General features: G+C 41.0%; 2 protein-coding genes across 4 annotated transcripts in view; one reads left to right on the top strand and one right to left on the bottom strand.

Moving 5' to 3' along the window:
* LOC145523729 (olfactory receptor 2A14-like) overlaps positions 1-23843 on the bottom strand; it is a 350514-nt gene that overhangs the window by 308253 nt on the left and 18418 nt on the right. The window lies entirely within an intron of this gene.
* Positions 16550-23729, top strand: LOC145522509 (olfactory receptor 10AC1-like). The gene has a single exon (XM_081531185.1). It carries the CDS (start codon positions 22755-22757, stop codon positions 23727-23729), a length of 975 nt encoding a protein of 324 aa, XP_081387311.1. The 5' UTR covers positions 16550-22754.

Below are 23843 nucleotides of genomic sequence, written 5' to 3'. Positions count from 1 at the left end.
AGTTCTGACCTCAGCATCCTTTCCAGCCCGCTAGCTCTGTGTGTGTGTGTGTGTGTGTGTGTACACCTCCATTTCTGTCAATGGTTGCAAATTTTGCCTGCCCTGGAAAACAGAATAGCTCTCGATTTATCCCTCACCCTCACCAGTCTCATTTGGGTATCTATTGAAAACAAAGGTTCATTCTTTGTGTTATCTCCTACAGGTGAACTTTATTTTTCTATTGGCACACCACTGCTCAAATCCAGGCCCTCAGGACTTCACCTTTCAACTATTACTATAGCCTTCTCTTTGTTTCCATTTTCTTCCTTTTCACTCCATCTTAAAACCGCACCAGAGTAATCCTGGTAACATGTCACTTCGTCTCCTGAAAAAATCTTTTTGTAGCTCTCCATTCCTTAACTTGGTGCTTCCCAAACCATGTGTTGAGAAATACATGCTCTTTGGATGTTAATAATATATGCTTTATTTTTTAAAAGTAAAGAAAGAAATCTACCTGTTCTATCATCTCTTCTCCATTTACATGCATATTACCTAAAAACCTGAATATGTGATCAAGACTGGAAACAATTTTTTAATCAGTATTTTAAAATACACTTTTGAAAAGAACACTTTTTTGGATGGAAACTTAGGAACATCTGCTTGGCACTAATGTTCCACAAAACACAGTTTATGACATCCACCACCTTACCTCCAGGTCCTTTTCTGAATTTACCTTCCATTAGTATACTATACAAATCCCTCCTGGCCTTTAAATTGACTCCTGACCAAGCAAGATCAAGTTCCACTTGATGTGGGACACTATCTTTCTCTAACTTCCTTAAGTCTGTTGAGTGCTCAGCTCTCTTGTCCCAGATTGTCTACATGACCTTGGGTTTATACAATTTATTCTCCTTAATAAATATGATTCAAATATAGCATGAAATGTGACTTTTTTGGAGAGATTCCTATTGTAAGTAAATTCACACATTAGGAAAAAACCTTTATTAAATAACATATATTGATTTCTGATTTATATAGTTGGCTTGTTATAACTATTGAGCACACTTATGTTTTGTACGGCTTATTTGAGGCACTGTGTGCAGTACTGTATTTTTAGTTATGTCTTGTATTCTTTCATGCTCCTGCTAGTTTGGCTTATTTTCTCCAACACTTATTTATCTCCTGGAGTTAGTTGCTTTATAACTTAGGCTGATTATAAATGATTCTAAGGTTGCCTACAAGACTAGCTCAGAGACTTTTAAATAACAAAGTTTTTTTTACCCAAAATACAAATTTCAAGATCAAATTGATTGCTTGAGAAACAAGCTGTTGATGATGTTCAGTCGCTCAATCGTGTCCGACTCTTCGTGACCCCATGGACTGCAGTATGGCAGGCTTCTCTGTCCTTCACTATCTCCCAGAGTTTGCTCAAACTCATGTCCATTGTGTTGGAATTTCCTTTAATTTAAGGACTAAGTTCTAGTTATTAGTGGGGCCTCAAAAGCCACAAAATTTAAAGGAGACAGAACATACTACTTTCAGAATCCTTATTACAGTGAGTTATTGGCAGAACTCACTGGGTTTTGGGGCTTCCCTGGTGGCTCAGCGGTAAAGAATCTGCCTGCAATCCATGAGACACAAGTTCGACCCCCGGGTCATGAAAATTTGCTTTAGAAGGATATGGCAACCCATTCCAGTATTCTTGCCTGGGAGATCCTTAGGAGAGAAGAGCCTGGCAGATTACAGTTCATGGTGTCACAAAAAGTCAGACCTGACTTAGCAACTAAACCACCACCGGGCTTTTAGGCTACACTCGTTTTTAAGACTCACTTGGTACTCAAATATCATAACTGAAGAAACTACATGAATAGCTGCAGAAGCAGAAAATTCTCCAGTGTGTGCAGATGCTTAGATACAAAATAAATCAGTGCACTGAATTATTTATGGGTGAAATAATAGGATGTTCTGGATTCGCTTTAAAACAAATATCTAAAGACTGTGGGGCAAAGACAGATTCAACTGAAATGGCAAAGTGTTGATAACTGCTGACCTGGATAGTGAACACATGAAGGATCTATTAGAAGGATCTAACAGAGCAGAATACTACTCTATTTTACTGAAGAGGAAGGATGGTGACGGTCCACGTACCTTGCTTACTGTATCTGTGTGTCTGCCAGGTTCCACTCTTTCCACTGCCAATAATCAGACCAACCCAGGTCTTCACCTTGCTCTCACAATCACTCAGCCTGCTGCTTCATGCTATCCTTACCCCTAGGTCTCTGAGCAAGGCCAATTCAGGATTAATTTCACCCGGAGGAGGTAAGTGAAAGGTGCCCAGGTTTCCTTTTCTTTATTCCTTTTTTTTCCCTGCTCGCCATCTGTTCTTCTCCCCATCAACCAACCTACTTCCCTGTCACCTACCCAGCAACCACATGCATCCTTCTGCCCTTCCTTGCTCCAGCTCCATCAGTTTTCATAAACCCTTTGACCAATCATGCCCAAACATTCATAATATTTCACCTCCAACTTCAGCTATCTCAGCTATCAACTGATGCCAGGAATACGAACCTTCTGGCTTTCTCTGCCTTCTTGTGTCCTCTTGGCTTCCCTCTGACAATGTGAATAATGACTCTCCTGCTGCCCCAACCCTAACCTTCTGTGCATGCTTTGTTTCCAACATACCTCAAATGATGCCCTCTCATGATGCTCACCATCTGGCCTTAAAGAGGCAGGGAAAGGTCAGGAATGTGCATAGAAATGTGTGTGAGAATCAAAAATCTGTCCTGTCATACAAACCAAAGAAGATTTTCAAGGATATAAAGGTCAAAAGGGCAAATTCACTGGAAAAATCTATGAGAATGAGTAGTTAGAAGAGGGTTTTGGTAATTTGGAAATCAACTGTGATTAGTTCAGAAATGATAGAGGTGGGTTCCAGGAACATAGAATTCAGGCAAGAGGAGGTGCAAGATAGACTGAAAACTTACCTAAGGATGTGTACAATGATGAAGAGAAAAATATGATAGAATCTTTTACAGAAATCAATTCAAACTTGGGGGTTTCAGGACAAGTTAGGCGGACCTGAGCATATTTGAAGGCTGAGAAAGGAGCCAGGGGAAAGGGAGAGACTGAAGAATCTAGGGAGTCGGAAAACAAGAAAACATGGTCTTGGGAGTGAAGACAAGGATTGGGAATGAAATACATATTGAAGTATTGGCTTGGGAGAGGAAGACAACACCTCTTTTCTGAGATAGAATGAGCGAAGAGTTCAAATTTTAAGGAGATCAATTTTGAAACACCTAAAGATTTTACTTGAATGGTTTCAATGTTCTCAGTAAAAATGTATTAAGTGAGATAACATATGTAGAATACTTGGCACCAGGTTTAATGTATAATTATTGACATATGGTGGTCCTAGGAGACTGAATAGGTTGGTAGGAGCGGTGATAGTAAGAACAGCAGCAAACATTTACTGAGTGTTTACTATATTCCAGGAACTTTTCTAAGCTATTGTTTTAGCAGTGGCGGTGGAATTAGAAGGAGCAGCAATGGCAGTAATCAGTAAGAAATATCAGTTTAAGCAGAAGTAAGTTTAAGATGAACAGAAGAAGGTTGGTTGACAGGGAAGCTGTGGAGATTTCATCATTGGATAAAAAGACTATTATCGAGCATCTGTAGGAACTCACTTGAAGTTTAGCCAGGCACTGGTATTGGGAAAGTTTGGTACGTGTCTGATCAGAAAGTAGGCTAAACAAACAAACCAAAAAAAAAAAAATTAATAGAAGGAAATAAATCATAAAGATGTGAGCAGAAATAAATGAAAAAGAAATGAAAGAAACAATAGTAAAGATGAATAAAAGCTGGTTAAAAGCTGGTTCATTGAGAAGATAAACAAAATTGACAAACCTTTATTTTAGCCAGACTCATTAAGAACAAATGAGAGAATAATCAAATCAACAAAATTAGAAATGAAAAAGGAGAGGTTACAACAGACAGTGCAAAAATACAAAGAATTATAAGAGACGATTATGAACAACTATATGACAATAAAATGGATAACTTGGAAGAAATGGACAGTTTCTTAGAAAAGTTCAACCTTCCAAGACTGAACTAGGAAGAAATAGAAATTATGAACAACCCAATTACAAGCACTGAAATTCAAGCTATGATCAAAAATCTCGCAAAAAACAAAAGCCCAGGACCCGATGGCTTCATAGGAGAATTCTGTCAAACATTTAGAGAAGAACTAATGCCTATCCTTCTAAAACTCTTTCAAAAACTTGCAGAGGAAGGAACTCTTCCAAACTCATTCTAAGAGGCCACCATCACCCTGATACCAAAACTAAACAAAGACAACACAAAAAAAGAAAACAACAGCCTGATATCACTGATGAACATAGATGCAAAAATCCTCAACAAAATTTTAGCAAACAGAATTAAGCAATATATCAAAAAGCTCATACACCATGATCAAGTTGGGTTTATTCCAAGAATGCAAGGATTCTTCAATATATGCAAATCAATCAATGTGGTACACCATATTAACAAATTGAAAGATAAAAATCATGATAATCTCAATAGATGCAGAAAAAGCCTTCGACAAAATTCAGCACCCACTTATGATTAAAACTCTTCAAAAAATGGGCATAGAAGGAACCTACCTCAATATAGTAAAGGCCATATATGATAAGCCTACAGCAAACATTATTCTCAATGGTGAAAAGCTGAAAGCATTCTCCCTAAGATCAGGAACAAGACAAGGGTGTCCACTTTCACCACTATTATTTAACATAGTTTTGGAAGTCCAAGCTACAGCAATCAGAGAAGAAAAAGAAATAAAAGAAATCAAGATCAGAAAAGAAGCAAAGCTCTCACTGTTTGTAGATGACATGATACCGTACATAGAAAACCCTAAAGATAGTATCAGAAAATTACTAGAGCTGATCAGTGAATTTAGCAAAGTTGCAGGATATAAAATCAATACACAAAAGTCACTTTCATTTCTATATAATGACAATGAAAAATCAGAAGGAGAAATTAAGGAATCAATCCCATTCACCATTGCAATAAAAAGAATTAAATATCTAGGAATAAACTTACCTAAGGAGATAAAAGAACTGTACACAGAAAGTTATAAGATACTAATGAAAGAAATCAAAAATGACATAAACAGATGGAGAGATAGTCCATCTTCCTAAGTAGGAAGAATCAATACTGTGAAAATGACTATACTACCAAATGCAATCTACAGATTCAGTGAGATCCCTATCAAATTACCAATGGCATTTTTCACAGAACTAGAACAAAAAATTTCACAATCCATATGGAAACACAAAAGACCCCAAATAGCCAAAGCACTCTTGAGAAAGAAGAAGGGAGCTGGGGGAGTCAACCTTCCTGACTTCAGGTTATACTACAAAGCTATAGTCATCAAGACAATATGGTACTGACACAAAAACAGAAATATAGACCAATGGAACAAGATAGAAAGCCCAGAAATAAACCCATGCACCTATGGGTACCTTATTTTTGACAAAGGAGGCAAGAATATACAATGGGGCAAAGACAGCCTCTTCAATAAATGGTGCTGGGAAAACTGGACAGCTACATGTAAAAGAATGAAATTAGAACCCTTCCTAACACCAAACATATAGATAAACTCAAAATGGATTAAAGACCCAAATGTAAGACCAGAAACTATAAAACTCTTAGAGGAAAACATAGGCAGAACACTCGATAACATAAATCAAAGTAAGATCCTCTATGACCCACCTCCTAGAATAAAGAAAATAAAAACAAAAGTAAACAAGTGGGACCTGATTAAACTTAAAAGCTTTTGCACAGCAAAGGAAACTGTAAGCAAGGTGAAAAGACAACCCTCAGAATGGGAGAAAATAATAGCAAATGAAACAACAGACAAAAGATTAACTTCCAAAATATATAAGCAGCTCATACAACTCAATGTCAGAAAAACAAACAACCCAATCAAAAAGTGGAAAAAAGACCTAACCAGACATTTCTCCCGAAAAGACATACAGATGGCTAACAAACACATGAAAAGAAGCTCAACATCACTCATTATTAAAGAAATGCAAATAAAAACTACAATGAGATTCACTTCACACCTGTCAGAATGGCCATCATCAAAAAGTCTACAAACAATAAATGCTGGAGAGGGTGTGGAGAAAAGGGAATGCTCTTGCACTGTTGGTGGGAATGTAAATTGGTACAGCCACTATGGAAGACGGTATAGAGATTCCTTATAAAACTAGGAATAAAACCACCATATGACCCAGCAATCCCACTCCTAGGCATAATACCCTGAGGAAACCAGGATTGAAAAAGACACACGTACACCACTGTTCATTGCAGCACTATTTACAATAGCTACAACATGGAAGCAACCTAGATGTCCATCGACAGATGAATGGATAAAGTTGTGGTACAGATATACAATGGAATATTACTCAGCCATAAAAAGGAACACATTTGAGTCAGTTCTGATGAGGTGGATGAGCCTAGAACCTATTATACAGAGTGAAGTGAGTCAGAAAGACAAAGATAAATATCATGTTCTAACACAAATATATGGAATCTAGAAGAGTGGTACTTAAGAATTTACTTATAGGGCAGCAGTGGAGAAACAGACATTGAGAATAGACTTACAGACATGGGGAGAGGGGAGGAGAGGGTGAGAAGTATAAAAAGAGTAACATGGAAACTTACATTACCATATGTAAAATAGATAGCCAACGGGGATATGCTCTATGGCTCAGGAAACTCAAACAGATGCTCTGGATCAACCTAGAGGGGTGGATGGGGAGGGAGATGGAAGGGAGTTTCAAAAGAGAGGGGATATATGTATATCTATGGCTGATCCATATTGAGGTTTAACAGAAAAGAACAAAATCATGTAAAGCAATTATCCTTCAATAAAAAAAGAAAGAAAGTAAGCTAGTGGATTGGATGAAATTGGGATAAGTAGGCAGTCATACTGAGGAGCGCATGGCAACCCACTCCAATATTCTTGCCTGTGGAACCCCCGTGGACAGAGGTGCCTGGCGGGCTACAATCCATGGGTCACAAAGTGTCGGACATGACTGAGAGATTAAGCACAGCACAGCCAGTCATACTACACAAACAAGGGTACAACTACAGTAGTTAAAAGGTTTAGTAGATGTTATCTTAGAGGAGTGTTGGTGATATTCATGAAGCAATCATCTCTTTGCTACTAGTTAAGTAAATAGGTGGAAATAATCAACGATGGGAAGCATGGTTAGTACAACTTAAGGGCTGACGTCACTGAAAATTCAGCAGAAGGTGAATGGACAGGAAAATGAGGGATGAGGTTTGATGTTATTGCTTCGTGTAGTGACTGCAAGGAGGCTGAAAATATTGCCCTCATCCCCACACTACATAGTCTTTATTATGAGAAATCATCATAGACAGTAAAAGTAATCTTAGAAATTTAACAATATTGACACTAATTTCTGATATGAATTGGTGATACCAAAGAGCTTAAATGAGAAGACTGGTTAATAAGGGAAGGATTCATCACTATTTGATATTAATTAGCTGTAACAAGTATATCTTTTCCATTCCCACTCATTTCAGAGGATCAAGGGAAAAACTACTTCTCAGGGAGTGAGACAAAAAATATAACTTGACCAGAATCATTTAGTGGCACAATAGCATATCAATCACTCAAGGTTCTTCTTTAAGATTCTTATTGTATTCAGGTACTCACTTGTGTGTTTTAATTAAGATACCTGGCATTATGCTACATTTGTTTTTCTTAGTGTTTTTAACTCATTATATTTTGAGATTTATTAATGTAGACATATTTAATTCTAGTTCATTACTTCTAACCCCCTGCATGTGTATGCCTCTGTGCTCACTCACTTGGTCATGTATGACTCTTTGCGATCCCATGGACTGTAGCCCACTAGGTTCCTCTGTCCATGGGATTTGCCAGGCAAGAATACTGAAGTGGGTTGCCGTTTCCTTCTTCAGGGGATATTCCTGACCCAGGGATCAAACCCGAGTCTCTTGTGTTTCCTGCATTGGCAGGCGGATTCTTTGCCACTGAGCCATCAGGAAAGCCCAGTCCCCTGAATGGTATTCCATTATTTGCATATAGCACATTTTCCTATCTCTTTATCTACTAGTGGGCACTCATGTACCAGCCCTTTGTTGGTTCCAGTTATGTGACAGTAAACATCTGAGAACTTATCTTTCCTCTCTTTATAGAAGAATACGTGTGGGGTAAATTCTCAGAAGTGAAAATGCAAAGACATAGGCTATGAACATGAGGCAACTTTATGAATATCATTAAGCTGTTCTCCATAAAAACTGCACAAATTATACCTCCACTCTCACCGCAGGAGGGCTCCTATTTCTCCACAACTTTACCAGTACTTATATTATCTGGCATTTTAATTTTTGCCAATCTGATGGCTATAAATGAGTTTCTCATTTATACTTGCTTGTTTCATTTAATAGTTTGTTTAGCATCTTATAAGTGGCAGGTGTGATGTTCAATGTATTAAGCCATCTGGCTGAGGTTGGGGTGTAGCTTCAAACTCATAGTTGGTAAATAGATTATTTCACAAACTGTGGGAAAATTATTTTTAACTATTTTTAAATAGTTCAAAAAGTATCTCATATGTTTAAGTTTCAAAAGAAAAAAAAAAAAAAACCAGGGGAAAAAACTTTAGTGGGTTACATTTTCCACCAAATGGTAACTAGTTACCATGAAAGGTCCTTGGCTTGGAGTCTCCTAGTAAGAACGTGGAATCAATGGAGATAAACAAGTGAGATGCTGCCTTCATGTAAACCCAGCTACCTCACTCTTAATGTCTTACCTCAGCATTGTACCTGCTCTGATTAGTAATTTTTATACAAATCCCTTGAGAAATAGGACAATTTTGCTTTTGTTCCTTAACAAAAGACAACTGGATCCTAAGAGGCTGATGTGAAGACAAAATGAAGCCAAGTATTCAACTCATCCAGGGACAATGGAGAAAGATGAAAGAGGGACAGCTTGGCTATTTAAATGTTATTGGGCATGGTTTAGTCGCTAAGTCATGTCTGACTCTCATGACCCTATGGACTCTAGCCTGCCAGGCTCCTCTGTCCATGGGTTTCTCCAGGTGAGAATACTGGAGTAGGTTGCCATTTCTTTTTCCAGGTGATCTTCCCGACCCAGGGATTGAACCCAGGCCTCCTGTATTGCAGGCAGATTCTTTACCAACTAAGCTACAAGAGAAGTCCCTGAAATGTTATTATCTCTGGCTAAAGACAATGCTGACAATCTCTTCAGTGATTCCTTATTCATTCAAATTTCTCTTCTTGAACAGCTTAATCATATCCTTTCTGCATTTTTCTTCTTGTCTTTTAAAAAATTAATTAGTGATATTTCCTTATATAACTCGAGGTATTTTTTATTATTGGTATACAAGTATCACTACCTGAACTATTGTTTCTACTTACATTGGTTGTCCTTTGTTAGCCAAAATATTTATTTTTAATATAGTCAAATCCACCAATTTTTTTTTTACCAAGTTCATGTGAATTTTTGGGTCGGTTTCTGAGATGTCAATCTTTCACCAAATGCCTATTTTTTCTTATACAAATGTTTATCAATGTGTTTTACCAATTGTTGCTTTGCAGTATGTCTTAATATCTGAAGGGGTACTCATTCTCTTTAATCTTTTCCTTAGTCCAAAATCCTACATTTTTATTAGTTATGTTACTTTTCTATACATATTTAAACCAATGTACTAATTTGCCACATGATTCCTGTCATAATTTTTATCAGAAATGCATTTGATAATATTAAATTTGGAAAAGGTAGCATTTTTACAAAGAAAAAAGGCATTTTTACCCATTCATGAATTTGGTAATTGTCTACTTTCATTTAGATTTTCTTTTTTGTCCTATATTAAAGTCTAATAGTTTTTATTTATAAATCTCTTGTGTGTTTCATTAAATTAATTCCTACATATTTTATGACTTGTGTTGCTACTGCGTTGGTATCTTACTTTTATTATATTTTCTAATTGATTATTTCTGGTTTAGATTAACTTTATTTTTATAAGTTAATCTTACATTAGGAAATCTTGCTGAACTTTCTTACTGGTGTGACTCATTTGCCCATTAATTTTCTTGGACCTTAAATGTAACTGATCACATCATCAGCAAATAATTATAATATATCCTCTTCTTTATAAATTACTATTTTCTTTCCTTTTGTATTGGCTAGAATTATAAGTACTGTGTTGCTAAGTCTTATTCCTGACTTTACAAGAAGTGCTTTAGATTCCATTAAATACATTTGTTGTAGAATTTTTATATGTAGTTTTTATTAGGTTATAAAGTTCCTCTCTAGTTCTAGCTTCCTAAGAATTCTCATCATTTTTTTCAAGTGTATTGAGATAACTTTGTTTTTCTTTACTCAACCAACATGAGAGTGAACTTATAGATTTTTCTGAAGTTGAATCATTTGTATATTCCTGAGACAATTGCTCCTTGGTAAAAATATGTTGCTTTTTTAAAAAAAAAAAGTTAAATTTCCCTGGATAATATTTAAATATGTTTTAATCTATAAAATTAGTGCATATGTTTTACATAGTATACTAATGAGAATTATTTTAATTTAGTTTATACAACTATCATAAAATGAGTTGGGCAATTTTTCTTTTTTCATTTTCTGGAAAAACATATAACATATGTGGACTATATGTGTTCATGTTCAGCTGTGTCCAACTCTTTGCAGCCCTATGAACTGTAGCCCTCCAGGCTCCTCTGTCCATTGAATTTTCCAGGCAAGAATACTGGAGTGGGTTGCCATTTCCTCCTCCAGGAGATCTTCCCAACCCAGGGATCAAACTCAAATCTCCTGCAGCTCCTGCAGGAGAATCCTGGCGGATTCTTTACTGCTGAGCCACTGGGGAAGCCCAATGTGGATTATATACTTTATAGTATATTTTATTTGCATTTATTATTATATTTATATCCCCTTGAAACTCTGCTAAAATCCACCAGTAAAAGAATTTTCCATGGGAGTAGTGAGAAAGGCAGAGGGCTTATGTTTTCAGTAGCAATCCAATGTTATTAATGATCATAATTGTATATAAAATTATTATTTCTTCTTGGGCCAGTTAGCCTTTTATTTTTAGATGTGTGTCAACTACAACCATAAATACTTTTTAATAATATTATCTTCTTTTTTTTAATCTCTACTACATCTATTTTAGCTTCTACCTTTTCATTTTTTAATTCATTTGTATCTTTTGTCACTTTTCCTAGGTGAAAATTATAGAAATTTATGTCTTCTTATAATCTTCAATCAACTTGAGGTTTTGTTTATGATCTGCTCTGGTTTTTTTCTGTGCCTTTGATTTTTTAATTTAGCATTATAATTTCACTTATTTTTGATACTTGAAGTTTACTCTATTACTCTTTTCCTTTCACTTATATTTCTATAAATTTACCCCCAAATTTTGCAAAGCCCCCAAGGAAATTAACTTTTCCTCCCTAGGGCCATAGATATTAATCAAAATCAATAACCTAACTGATCTCTTCTCTGCTGAAGCCAGAAAGCAGCAGTGTCTTTTCTCCCTGGAAACAGGCATCCCTCCAGTCAATTTGCAATCCGGTGACAAACAGCTGTGGAATGTGGAGATGATGTAAGTATTTCCAGTCTCTGTTCAAACACAGATCCCACATGATTCCAAGTCTGAGAAAACTCACCCCAGCCCTCCAAGCAGGGACAGAGGCACCGCCACTCTGAGGAATCCCTGGGCCCAAGCAGACAATCCCTGTGTTGACACAGCCCTTCCAATAAAGCCAGACTCCAGCCAAAGAAAATGTTGTGTATAAAACTCCAAACTCCTGTCACTGGTAAATTTTGCTTCAGGTCAGGGCTTATCTATCCCGCAAATTATGTCCAAGAGCCTCTTGGCGCTGTTTCCAAAATTCTGAACCATGACTACACTGCTGTTTATGAATAATACCACCACATCCGTGAGTCCTGATCACTAAGGAGGCCTGTCCAGACTGCGTCCTTTCCCAGCTGCTTCTCTCCTTACAGGGAAACTGCGTGCATCAAAAGAATGAGAAAGGGAGGGCACTCTACATGCTGAAGCTCGGTGCCAGGGAAAGGCTGGCTCGAGTTCTCCACTGGAAAATACGCTGACCGCGGCTCTTCAACGTCATAATAATTATAAGTGACATTTATAGAGTATTTTAGGAATTATGAAATGTTTTCATAAGTAAGATCTCATTTAAGATCTCATCTCCAAACAGCATTTTACATGTCAATTATACCTCAATAAAGTGAAATTTTTGTTTTTTTTTCCTTTTTTCAATAAAGTGTTATTTTTTAAAAGAAAGAATAAGAGGAGAGAAAATACAGACAACAAGGACACACAACTTTCCTGAGGATTTTCTCCAAGTACAAAAATATCAGGGCTAGATAGAAAAACAGGATCAAGAAAGATTTTCTTTAAGATGGGAGAAATATCAGTTTGTTTAATTACACATGTACGAGGAATCTAAAGTAGTCTAATTCTTAAAAGAAGGAAATACTACAGCAGTTGCCAGGGGCAGGGGGATGGAGGAAATGGGGAGTTGTCATTCAAAGGGTAAAAATTCCACTTGTGTTTGGTGAACAACTTCTAGAGATCTGTTGTACAACATCGGGCCTATAGATAACAACATTGTATTATGCACTTCAATATCTGTTAAGATGGTAGGTCTTGGGCTAAGGGTTCTTGCCACACACACACACACAAAAAAAAAAGAATAGAGAGAGACCCAAAGAAACTCTGGGAGTTGTTAGGTATGTCTTTTCCCTTAATTATGGTGATGGTATCATAGGTGTGTGCCTATGTCCAAATACATCAAATTGAACAAATTAAATGCATAGTTTTTTATATTTCAATTATACCTCAACAAAACTATTTAAAAATAAAATAAAATGTCCAAACAAACTCTGCTAATTAGGCACAGGTATTATCATTCTTACATTTAAGTCATGTGAGCTAAGGCTCAGAGAAGGTAAATTACTTCTTAAGTATACTGAGCTAAACAAACCAAATTTGGGAAAGAAATCTAGAATTTTGGAACCCAGAGTTTTTGTTTCTGATTCTTTCCTTCTCCATAGGGTTTGGGTTCTGCCCTCACTTCCAGCCTCTGGTGTAGCTTCTTATACTTTATGAAGAAGGGGAAACGGGAAGGGAAAGATGCCCTGCTCCCTGTAAGGCCATCATTCAACCCTCCACATTACCTTTAATGGAAGAATTATGTTGAGATTAAAATAATTGCTTGTTATCGATGGGGGAAGACATCTTAGTATCATGGAATCATTTTCCATGTAAATATTCCATGACGGAGATATGCAAATTTGTGATGAGCAGACACGAGTATCTGATCTACCTGGCTGAAAAATGGAGACTGTAGCCTCCCTACCATGTTCTCCCTTTCTGGTCTCTTTTCATCTTCCTAAACCTTTAACTTTGGAGCACCCCCTTAATCAGTCTGGGGACCTTTCCTTTTTTCTCTCTAACCTATGCTCATTCCCATAGTGATCTCATCGAGTTTCATGGCTTAAAGTATCACCTACCATTGATGACTTCAAATTTACACCTCTAACTTGAACCTGTCCTGTGAAATGCAGATCACCTGCCCAGCTGTTGATTAGACAGATCCACTTGGACATCTAACGACATCTCAAGCTTAATATGCCCATCATTGAATTTCTGACCACTCTTTCTCCCCAAAGTCACTCCACCTGAGGCCTTCCTCATCTCAGGTAATGATGCCTCTATTCTTCCTGTTCCTCAGGTGAAAAATCATTCTGACCCCTCTCTTCCTTCCACATCTCATATTCAACCCATCAGGAAATTCTGCTGCCTCTACATTTAAAATGAATTATAAAAAATATTAATAAATCAAACGTATTCAAAACCCAACCTTGTCTCACCACTTCTATTGCTTTTCTCATCTAAATCATATATTCTCTCATCTAGATTATTTTATTGCTGATTTCTGCTTCCAACCTGGCCCTCTAAAGTTTATTCTCAGCACAGCAGCCAGACTGGTTTGTTTTTTTTTCTAATTTTTGTTTTTTTTTTAATAACAGTTATTTCAGCCAGTTTCTCACAGCTCCCTGCAAGGCACCTCCTACTGGCCGTCCACAACTTTTCTGACCTTGTCTGCCGCTCTCTGTCCTCACTCCACCCCAGCCACCCTGGGCTCCTCTTTGAAGCTCAGACCCACCAGACCTGCTCCCCATTCAGTATCTCTCACTGGCTAATTCTTCTCCCTGGAACACCGTTCCCCCAGACGTCCAGATGATTCACTGTTGTACCTCCTTCAAGTTTTGCGTCAAATGTCTCCTTCCCACTAAAGCCTTCCTTGAGCATCCTATTTAAAATTGCATGTCACTCCTTCACATTTTCAAGCTGCCTTTATTTTTCTCCATTGCACTTACTTTCAAATATGCCATCTAATTTATCTAATTTGGCTACTGTTTCTCTCTTCTCCCTGAAATGTAAGCTTCATGAAGACAGAAATTTTTGTCTGTTTTGCCCTTTGATCTACACACCAGCACTTAGATTGAAGCCTGGCACATAGTAGGTACTCAATAAGCATGTGCGAAATTGTTAAAGTACAAGTGAATGAGTGAATGGACTTGAACAGATGACCTCTAAGCCCTATGTTGCTGGTGCATATATACATATATATGTGGATAGGAGGGATAATAGCCAAAAAATCAAGAGCAAGTCTTCAGCTCCCAAACTTAGAGGGACCTGCCAGTGTTGTCAAGTTCATGCTCCATACTCCAGAGTCAGGAGTATCCTTCGGTGGAAATGGCCCAGTGCAATTTCTTGGGGTCCTTGCACACATGGGAGAGTTAATAAAGACAATCCATTCATGCATCTCAACAGCCAGCTCCCTGCTCTAGACATTGGACAGGCTAACACGTCTTAGACCTACGGAGCACCTGATCCTTCTCCACAGGTTCTAGAACTTCCCCCTGGTCCAGCATGCACAGATGGGAATGGGAATTGCTGTGAGGACAGAGGAGCATGGAACACTCCAGGGAGTGAGTGGGCACCAGTGGGACAGAGTGCATTCTGGGCAGGTGGTCAGGATGAAACAGGAAGCTATTTCTCTCTGGACAGCTGCAGAGTCACTGTGTGTGCACCAAGCCCTCCTAGGTGTCCAACCTTGAGGAGGGATTTTGTGACCAAAGAATTCATCATAGGATCCTTTTGCTCTTGCCCTCCCTCTGGAAGGGACTAGTGTATCCCTCTCCTCCCTGTTTCCCCAGCTCTCGAGGGATATAAAGCAAGCTAAGGTTATAGGACCGACCACATACAGCTCATCAGAAGCCACTGTGGAAATCCCCTCCGGGTACTCACCCTTCTGCAGCCTCTCCATCCTCACTCGTCTCCTTTCTAGCCCTCCTCCTCCTCCACACCTGCCTGCTGCAGTTTTGGAGTCTGCTGTTTTCATTTTACCTGTGACCTCTCTAACCTCCAGGCACCATGATCTGAATCTCCTGTCCACCCCTGTCTCTGAGCCCAGGTAAGGAGAAGCCTGTGGGGTAGGAGGGCAGAGGATGAGAAACACCGAGAGCAGAGCATGGAAATTAGGGATTCAAAATGCTTCCCAAGTAGGTTTGCCCAGGAGAGATCACTTCTTGTGAGAGGAAGACCCCCCTCCTTAGATCAGACCTGGTGCCCCCACAGCAGTAAACCCTGGAGCACTCCATGTTCAAGGTGTTGTCTCCTGTAAAGCCCTTCAGTCCTGGGTTACCTGAGGTGGGGAGAGGGCTTGAGAAACACGAGGTGGCCACAGATGCCGGGACTGGTAGGTTCTGCTTCTATTTTTATTGAACGGACTTTGCCCAAATGCCTCTCTTCTGCCTCAGCCTTCTCACCTAAAAATGGGAGAATTCTGTCTTATCAAATGAACAGAGGTTTTCACGGTGAGAGGCATCCAGTGATATTTCGGTTCTCTAGAATAACATGTAAGAATAGAATGGAAGAAAATAGGATTTCTTCAGCTCTCAGAGGCAGAAAAGAAAGTACTCAAGAACATTTTACCGGTGATTATCATTTTACTTCACAGAACAGAAAAACTTGACCTCTGACAATGCCATGACAGGAAAGGCTCCATAGCCACCTCCCATACTGGACAAAGAACGAAATCCCTGGGCCCCAGACACACCAACCACAGGTCCTCCCGTTGAAGAAGACCCAGGTCCCCATCAGAGTCCACCTTTGGGCTAGCTGAATCCTGTGCATTTCTATCTGATTTCCTCTAGGAATTTGTTACTCCTTCTCAGCAACCACAGGAGTCTTCTAAAGCAGGAGGATGGTGAGGGGATGTCCCATTGGAAAAAGGTCCTGAAGCCAAAAGTACACACACAACTCTTGCAGATAATGGTTTTCCTGAGGTGCCTGTGACTTTCTGAGGCAATATTCCAAAGAAATCAGCAGCTGTCTGCTGATAGGTGGCTGGCTCAGGAAATCAACATTTTCCCTTAACCATGTTTTTTTTTTTTTTGCATTTTAATGAATCATGAAAATATCCTGACAGAAGAGAGGTAGCTTCAATTTCTTCATCCATACAGTTGCTTTGCCCCCATTTCTTAGTCTCAGCTCTCAGTCTGTGACCAACAAGAAACAGTCTTCTGGGTTTGGGGGGGAACTCTCTATTTTGTAGCACCAGATGAAGTTGGAAATTAAAAATACTTTCCAACCTACTAAAACCAACTTCATGGAAAATGATAGCTGATTTTCAAAAAATTTTTGAGAACAAATTAGATTTTTTATAGAGTGAAAATGCAAATATTTACTCAAGTAGACAGAGTAACTGACCCTAAGGCCTAGAATACTTTTTAAAAATGTAACAGCACAATGATCATGCATTTGTGTGTGACAAGCTGACCTTCATGGTCCCAGAACTGGGACAGTCTCCTTGCCAGACAATTTTGATGTTGAAGATTAAAATGCTCATTTTTGAAGCATATCCTTCTTCCTCTGGTGGAAGAGATATTAATTTAAATGGGTGCTGCTTCGTTCAAACAGGGAGTTTCTTTAAAAGCATTAAAGGCAGAGAGCCGGTTCTAAAATCAGCAGGACTCCTAGGTTTGTATGGTTCAAAGCTCCTCTCCAGATGAAAGTGGAGAGACCAGCAAGCCTGAAATGACACTTCACTCAAATTTCTAATCCCACTATTGATTTTCGGAGAAAAGAGAACTAACAGCGGCAACTATTCAACTAGCAGTGGAACTCTTAACACAAGTGCACACATTGTCATGATTCTGAATTGTCAGGCAACTGAGGACAAAATGTTGACCAAAATGCAAAACCCAAGGTAACATATTGACCCAGAACTGGAGAACTAAGACAGCCAGAATTGTAACCATCATTTGAAGAAGGGGTCCAGAGTAGACACAGGAAATATCAAGAGCATCTCCTTTTTATAACATGTAGAGGGGGAAAAGCAAGAATGTTTGTATAAGGCAAACATTCCCCATTAAATCTACTTAAATGCTTTTAGGGGATAAAGATGCCAAAAAGAAACTAGCAAGGACTTCTTTTATTTAGACTTTCAAAAGCCTTTGACAAGCTATCTTACCAAATTTAGTCATGGGGACTCAGTAGACTGCTTTATCATGTAAGAGAAACTGGTTCACAAGACAGAAACATCACGCTGGAAAGGAGGTTCATATCCCAGGGGTCGAGGCTGAGATCATAAATAGTTGGAGGAGGGAGCACAGTGAAATCTCTACAACCAAAGACGATATTTAGCTCCTTTGAGTAAAGAAATTACCAAATTAATGCGAAAATAAAACACACACACACACTAAACAATGTAATTTTGCATGACAAAGCAGTAAAAAGGTAAATGAGATTTTTTGTAAATGGGTTTTTAAATTTAAAACACAAATCTGAATTTGAAATATATAATAATGCAAATATATGTTAATTAATGTGGTTCATGTTACCTGTCATAAACCAAGGAAAAGGCCGATGACATAGGAAAAAGAGTCATTATAGTAATTTCAGCTGTCAGTTGCTCTGCAGGTGGCACCCATATGCTGACATGATGCTGTAGAAGTTGGGTGATAGCATAGTGGGATTAAAAACCATCTCTTCATGACTGCTTTGTGCCCAGCACTGTGCTGTGAGCTTCCTTTGTAGGGTGCTTATGAATTAGACACCACTACCTCCATTGAGATGTACAGAGATTGAAAATCAGGGAAACTGAGTACCTCACCCACAGTTAATGTGGCTAGTAAGTGATTGAGCCAGGATTTGAATTCACATATGTCTTCTTCCAAAATCTGTGCAGGCTTAGAAAGATGATGGGAAACCAAAGAAAAAGAAAGTGGAAAGATAGAAAGAGAGGTGGGGGAAAGAAAAATGACGATGATAGCTAGATGAGACTTATCTATTATGTCTGTCTCTGCTTTTTCCCCGTGAGAAAAGTATTCTTCCCTAAATCCAGAATACCATGCACACCTTTGTTTCATGGATCCCAGAAAGACAGAAAAGTCACCCGAGAAGACACAGTCAAGGGGTGAGGAGATTTTCATGGTGGAAAGATGAATATTCAGAGGAAATGTGATCTAAGCTCGTCAAGGCATGAAGGACAGAGATGAGAATGCTTTTGGTCTTGTTGTGCGTCTACTACGTGTGGGTTTTGTGCTAGCTTTTATATGTTATCTCACAGAATCCTCACGTGTCCCTCCTTTGCTACCCCCATTCAACATAAGGAGGCAAGGTTTCAGAATGTTAATTAACTTGTCCGCAACCTAAATTGAGCATCACATACCAAAGCAAAAATTTAGACTGTGGGGAGTCTTTCTACTTCACTGAGGATTAAGGGAAAGAAAAAAAAAAAAACAACAATCTTTCCTGCCAGGCTTCTCTGTCCATAGAATTTTCCAGGCAAGAATATTGGAATGAGTCACCATTTCCTTTTCCAGGGGATCTTCCTGACCAGGGATGGAACCTGCCTCTCTTGTCTCCTGCATTGCAGGCAGATTCTTTATCATTAGCACCACCTGGGAAGCCCTTTGAATGCACAGTGTGTATTTTTCCTAAAAAGATGCACTGGATGAAAATAGATTTCAGAACAATTTGTGTAAATTCATAGACCAGATGCTCATGACAGGCTATTAAGTCAAATAATGGAAATTCAGGCATATTGACAATTCTAAATTTAATTTCTTATGGGACAATGATCTGATTTTTCTGCGACCTCTCCCCTGGTGTTTTTGTAAACAATAATACTAGATAAATGGACTCAGGTCTACTCTGGAAGACAATTCTGGCAACAAACAGAACCAAGTCAGCTCTGCTGCCAACAGATAGTGGCGAGGTCCCAGGCTGGTTATATGACCTCTCTGCAGCATCCCTCACTGTAACATGAAGATGTGGACCATTTGACTTTCAAGTTAGTTCAGTATCGTATTTTATGGAATCTTCAAGAGGGGCCTGATCTGTCTGCCTTTCAAATCTCCCCACAACCTCTCCTTTGAAGTGCTTCAACTGGCTATTAAAATAACCAACTAAAAACATCATTATTACAGATAATTTTATTTATTCTACATAGTGAAAATCAAATCCCAGCTGTCCCCAGCCCAGCCACATCCAGACAGATGTCCTGGGCCACCAGGCAGCCATTAATCTGTGAGTGTTCCACAGAGCCTTATACAATCAGGAAAGCAGGCCTGCCAGGACAGTAACAATAGGAATGAAGAAGGTCAAGGCTAAGGGGAAATTCTTTTTAAATCTACTGTCTTAGATCATCTGTATGCCTACTTATATCCACATGTCCTGAAGAGAAATGTCGGCAAAGGGAAATTTGAGGACAGAAATGTCTTGGAGGGTGCAGGTAATTTCTGAGCAGGGGGAGGTAAGAGAAGTGGGTAGAGGGACAGAGTGTGTCTTATGTGAGAAGAATTCTTAGGAGACTGATAAAGAGGGAAGACAGTTATAGTGGATAAATCCATGGACTAGCAGGGACTAGTGAAAACCTGGCTTTACTGCTAACTAGCTTTATGACATTTAACTCCTTTAGTCCTCAATTTCTTTACCTGTTAAGTAAGTACAATAAGAGTTCGCCTCTCTCATTAGATTGTTGCTAGGATTAAGTGAGTTAAATGTATAAAGTCTGTACAAGCATTTGCCTGATACTCTCTCAGCTATGGTTGTTGAAGAGTGAGAATATGGCCCTTCTGGCCCTGAAGGAGGGAGGTGAGGTTTTCTTTTCCCTCTGTAGCTTCTCCTACTAGGCTGGAGCCTAGTTTTGAACAAACTATTGCAGTTGTGAAAGTGTCTGTTCTCTTTCTCCCTCCCAGGGAAAAGACTTTTCTAACATACATTCCTAGAGATTGTGAGAAATCCTCCTAAAAACTCTAGACAAAGGAGAAACACTGCTCAGTCTCCTTTTGATTGAACTGAGCTGTCTGGCTTGCTTTCCATGGCCTTGTTTGTAAACATGATACGCCTTGAGCTTAGGGTTATTGGAGCCACTACCCAGCCTTTCGCAACATCTCCATTTCTGTGAAGTATGAACGTGAGGGGGAAAGAGATGGATTGTTTGCATCTCTCTGCCCTCCACTCCCTGCCTCTCTAAGGCGATGAAAAGGAAGAAGTAAAAGACCAAGGGGGTCAGCAGAGGCAGAGTGAAGAGAGCCAGTTCCTGCAACAGCTTCATCCTGTCTGAACCTCCAGGACACTAGGCTTCTGTCTGTTGGTCACACCCACAGCTACAACACCTGGCGGGGACCAGGCTGCCAACTCAACACAGGTTTGTTAAATTTGTTCAAATGACTGAATACAGCAGGGAGAGGAAGGGAATGATGGGAAGTGATTCTACATCCCTCAGACCCACCCACAACCCCACCCTATTCCTCCACCATCAAGGCAACAATGCAAACATCTGTTTGAAGGCATTCCCCTCAGATGACAAAAAAGAGCACAGGCTGACACTGATAGATATAAATCCCCAGAACTCTCTTCAACAAGGCGCGTTAATAGCAAAGAGCAAGCTCTTTGCATTCCTTCCCGTTCTTGTATTCAGCTTACCTGTTGCCAGTGCCCCAGTTTTATTGCTGTTGCACTCTGTAGTATAACAACAAACTCCACTTCCAACACTGATTAGAAACAGTGACTCAGAGGCACTAACAGGAAATAATGGTTGAGCTTATAATTAAAATTAATTAAAAAAGAGATATCATTAATAACTATTGGAAAAATCAGATGTCCTCCTCTAGTTGGCATGGCTCTGAATTTCTTACCACTTGATGGTCCCTGACTCCGGAGGTTTATAACAATTGCAGCCAACCTACACGCTATCAATGCTCTCCACGGTTGCCTGCAATGTGTCACCGGATAATACTCAGACACTGTTCTGACAGCAGATCTGGAATGTACTGCTACCTCCGAAGGGCAAGTTAGAACAGATGTACATGGCTTTTTCTCATGCTGACGGAGTACTAATAAGATTGTTAGGATGTATTGTTCCAGATGGGCCCGGTCAGGCCTTTCCACTAACCATCGCCTGCTAAGTGGCTGCCTTAATGCCAGGCACAGACTTGGGTCTCTATTTAAAGCTGAATCAGTATGGCTTGACGGACTAATCCCAGGGACCCTTCACCTCCTCATATAGGGTCATGAGAAGTTCTGGATTCAGTCTCAGGAATGCAGATTCTGATTCTAATTATCTGTCAACAGTTAAGCCCTTTATCCTGTCCCTCCCCAGCTTTTTTTTTCTCTTTTAAAATTATGAGGTTGAATGAGATGATGACTAAGATCTTCATCTGCATTAAAGTGTTAGTCACTTAGTTGTATCCGACTCTGTGACCCCATGGACTGTAGCTTGCCAGGCTCCTCTTTCCATGGAATTTTCCAGGCAAGAATACCAGAGTGGTTTGCCATTCCCTTCTCCAGGGCATCTTCCCGACCCAGGGATCAAACCTAGGTCTCCCGCATTGCAGGCAGATTCTTTACCACCTGAGCCACTAGGGAAACCGTACATTTTTGTAATTCTGCGGCACAAGAAAAGCAACTCAGAAATAGCAGCACAGGGCAGGAAGGAGGAAATAGAAGCAGAGCCTAAAGACACAGTGCCTGCCTCCGGGCAGCCAGCAGAGGCTGAAGGGCTGTACAAGACCCACAAAGCAAGTGGAGTCTGAAGAAAGGGCATTGTTCCTAGGTGGAGGTCAAGAGAGATGCAAAGTAAAGAAAGGGTCTCAAATCAAGGTATCTTTATAAAGAGCATGTTGAGAAGGGAGTTGTAAGAATTCTAGTCCAGGAGGCAGGAAAAACTGGACCAATTTTCAGAACAAGACAAGAAGATGTCCCTGGTGACTCAGAGGGTAAAGAATCTGCCTGCAAGGCTGGAGACGTGGGTTAAATCCCTGGGTTGGGAAGATCCCCTGGAGGAGGGCATGGCAACCCACTCCTGTATTCTTGCCTGGAGAATCCCCAGGGACAGAGGAGCCTGGTGGGCTACAGACCATGGAGTCACAAAGAGTCGAACAGGACTGAGCCAATAACCACATGGGGAGGGAGATGGAAATAGACACATCAACCCGCCCCCCTCTCTGAAGCTCTACTGGCTCCTACCCTCTTAATTCCACCCAGCCCTTTCTTCACCAGCAGGGCCAGAAGAGTGGAGCCCACAAACTCCCCCTTGCCCCGCTTCTTTCCCACAGGTGCCTCTGGACCTGGACAGGCGAGTGCATGGCCAGCCCCAGCAATGCCACCCTGCCCCGCGGCTTTCTGCTGCAGGGCTTCGCCGAGTTCCCACACCTGAGGCCGGCGCTCTTCCTGCTGCTGCTGGCCCTGCACCTGGCCACCTTGAGCGGGAACCTGCTCATCCTGCTGGCCGTGGCCTTGGCGCCCAGCCGGCCGCCCATGCACCTCTTCCTGTGCCAGCTGTCAGCCATCGAGCTCGGCTACACGCTGGTGGTGGTGCCCCGCACCCTGGCCGATCTGGCCTCGCCGGGCCTGGGCCAAGGCAGCCCCATCTCCTTCCTGGGCTGCGCCATGCAGATGCAGATGTTCGTGGCCCTGGGCGGGGCCGAGTGCTTCCTGCTGGCCGCCATGGCCTATGACCGCTACGTGGCCATCTGCCACCCACTGCATTACGCGGCGGTGGTGACTCCCGGGCTGTGCGCGCGGCTGGCCCTGGCCTGCTGCCTCGGGGTCCTAGCGGTGTCCGTGGGGCTCACGGCGGCCGTCTTCCACCTGCCCTTCTGCGGCTCCCGCCTGCTGGTGCACTTCTGCGACATCACGGCGCTGCTGCACCTGGCCTGCACGCGGAGCTACGCCCAGGAGCTGCCTCTGCTGGGCGCCTGCCTGCTGTTGCTGCTGCTGCCCTCACTGCTCATCCTGGCCTCCTACGGCGCCATCGCCGGCGCCCTGAGCCGCCTGCGCTCCCCGCGGGGCCGCCGCAAGGCCGTCTCCACCTGCGCCTCGCACCTGGCCGTCACCTTCCTCCACTACGGCTGCGCCACCTTCATGTATGCGCGGCCCAAAGCCAGCTACTCCCCGCAGCGGGACCGCGCGCTGGCGCTGGTCTACACCCACGTGACGCCGCTGCTCTACCCACTCATCTACAGCCTGCGCAACCGCGAGATCGCCGCGGCCATCTGCCAGGTGCTGGGGCGCTGGCGACCCCGCCAGACCCCGGGCCAGGAAGGTCTGTCTCTGTGAGCCCTGATCGCAGGCAGGGGCCAGGCCGGAGTGGGCGGCTCTGCTCGCTCAAGTTTCCCCCATCAGCACGTGTCTGCATTGTGGAGTGCGCGCGGGGAACTCAAGAACCGGATT

This window comes from Giraffa tippelskirchi, chromosome 10, assembly GCF_054371585.1.
Source record: "Giraffa tippelskirchi isolate mGirTip1 chromosome 10, T2T-mGirTip1v1.2.pri, whole genome shotgun sequence".
In the NCBI taxonomy this organism is placed as follows: domain Eukaryota; kingdom Metazoa; phylum Chordata; class Mammalia; order Artiodactyla; family Giraffidae; genus Giraffa; species Giraffa tippelskirchi.
This window is presented reverse-complemented; position numbering and strand designations above follow the sequence as displayed.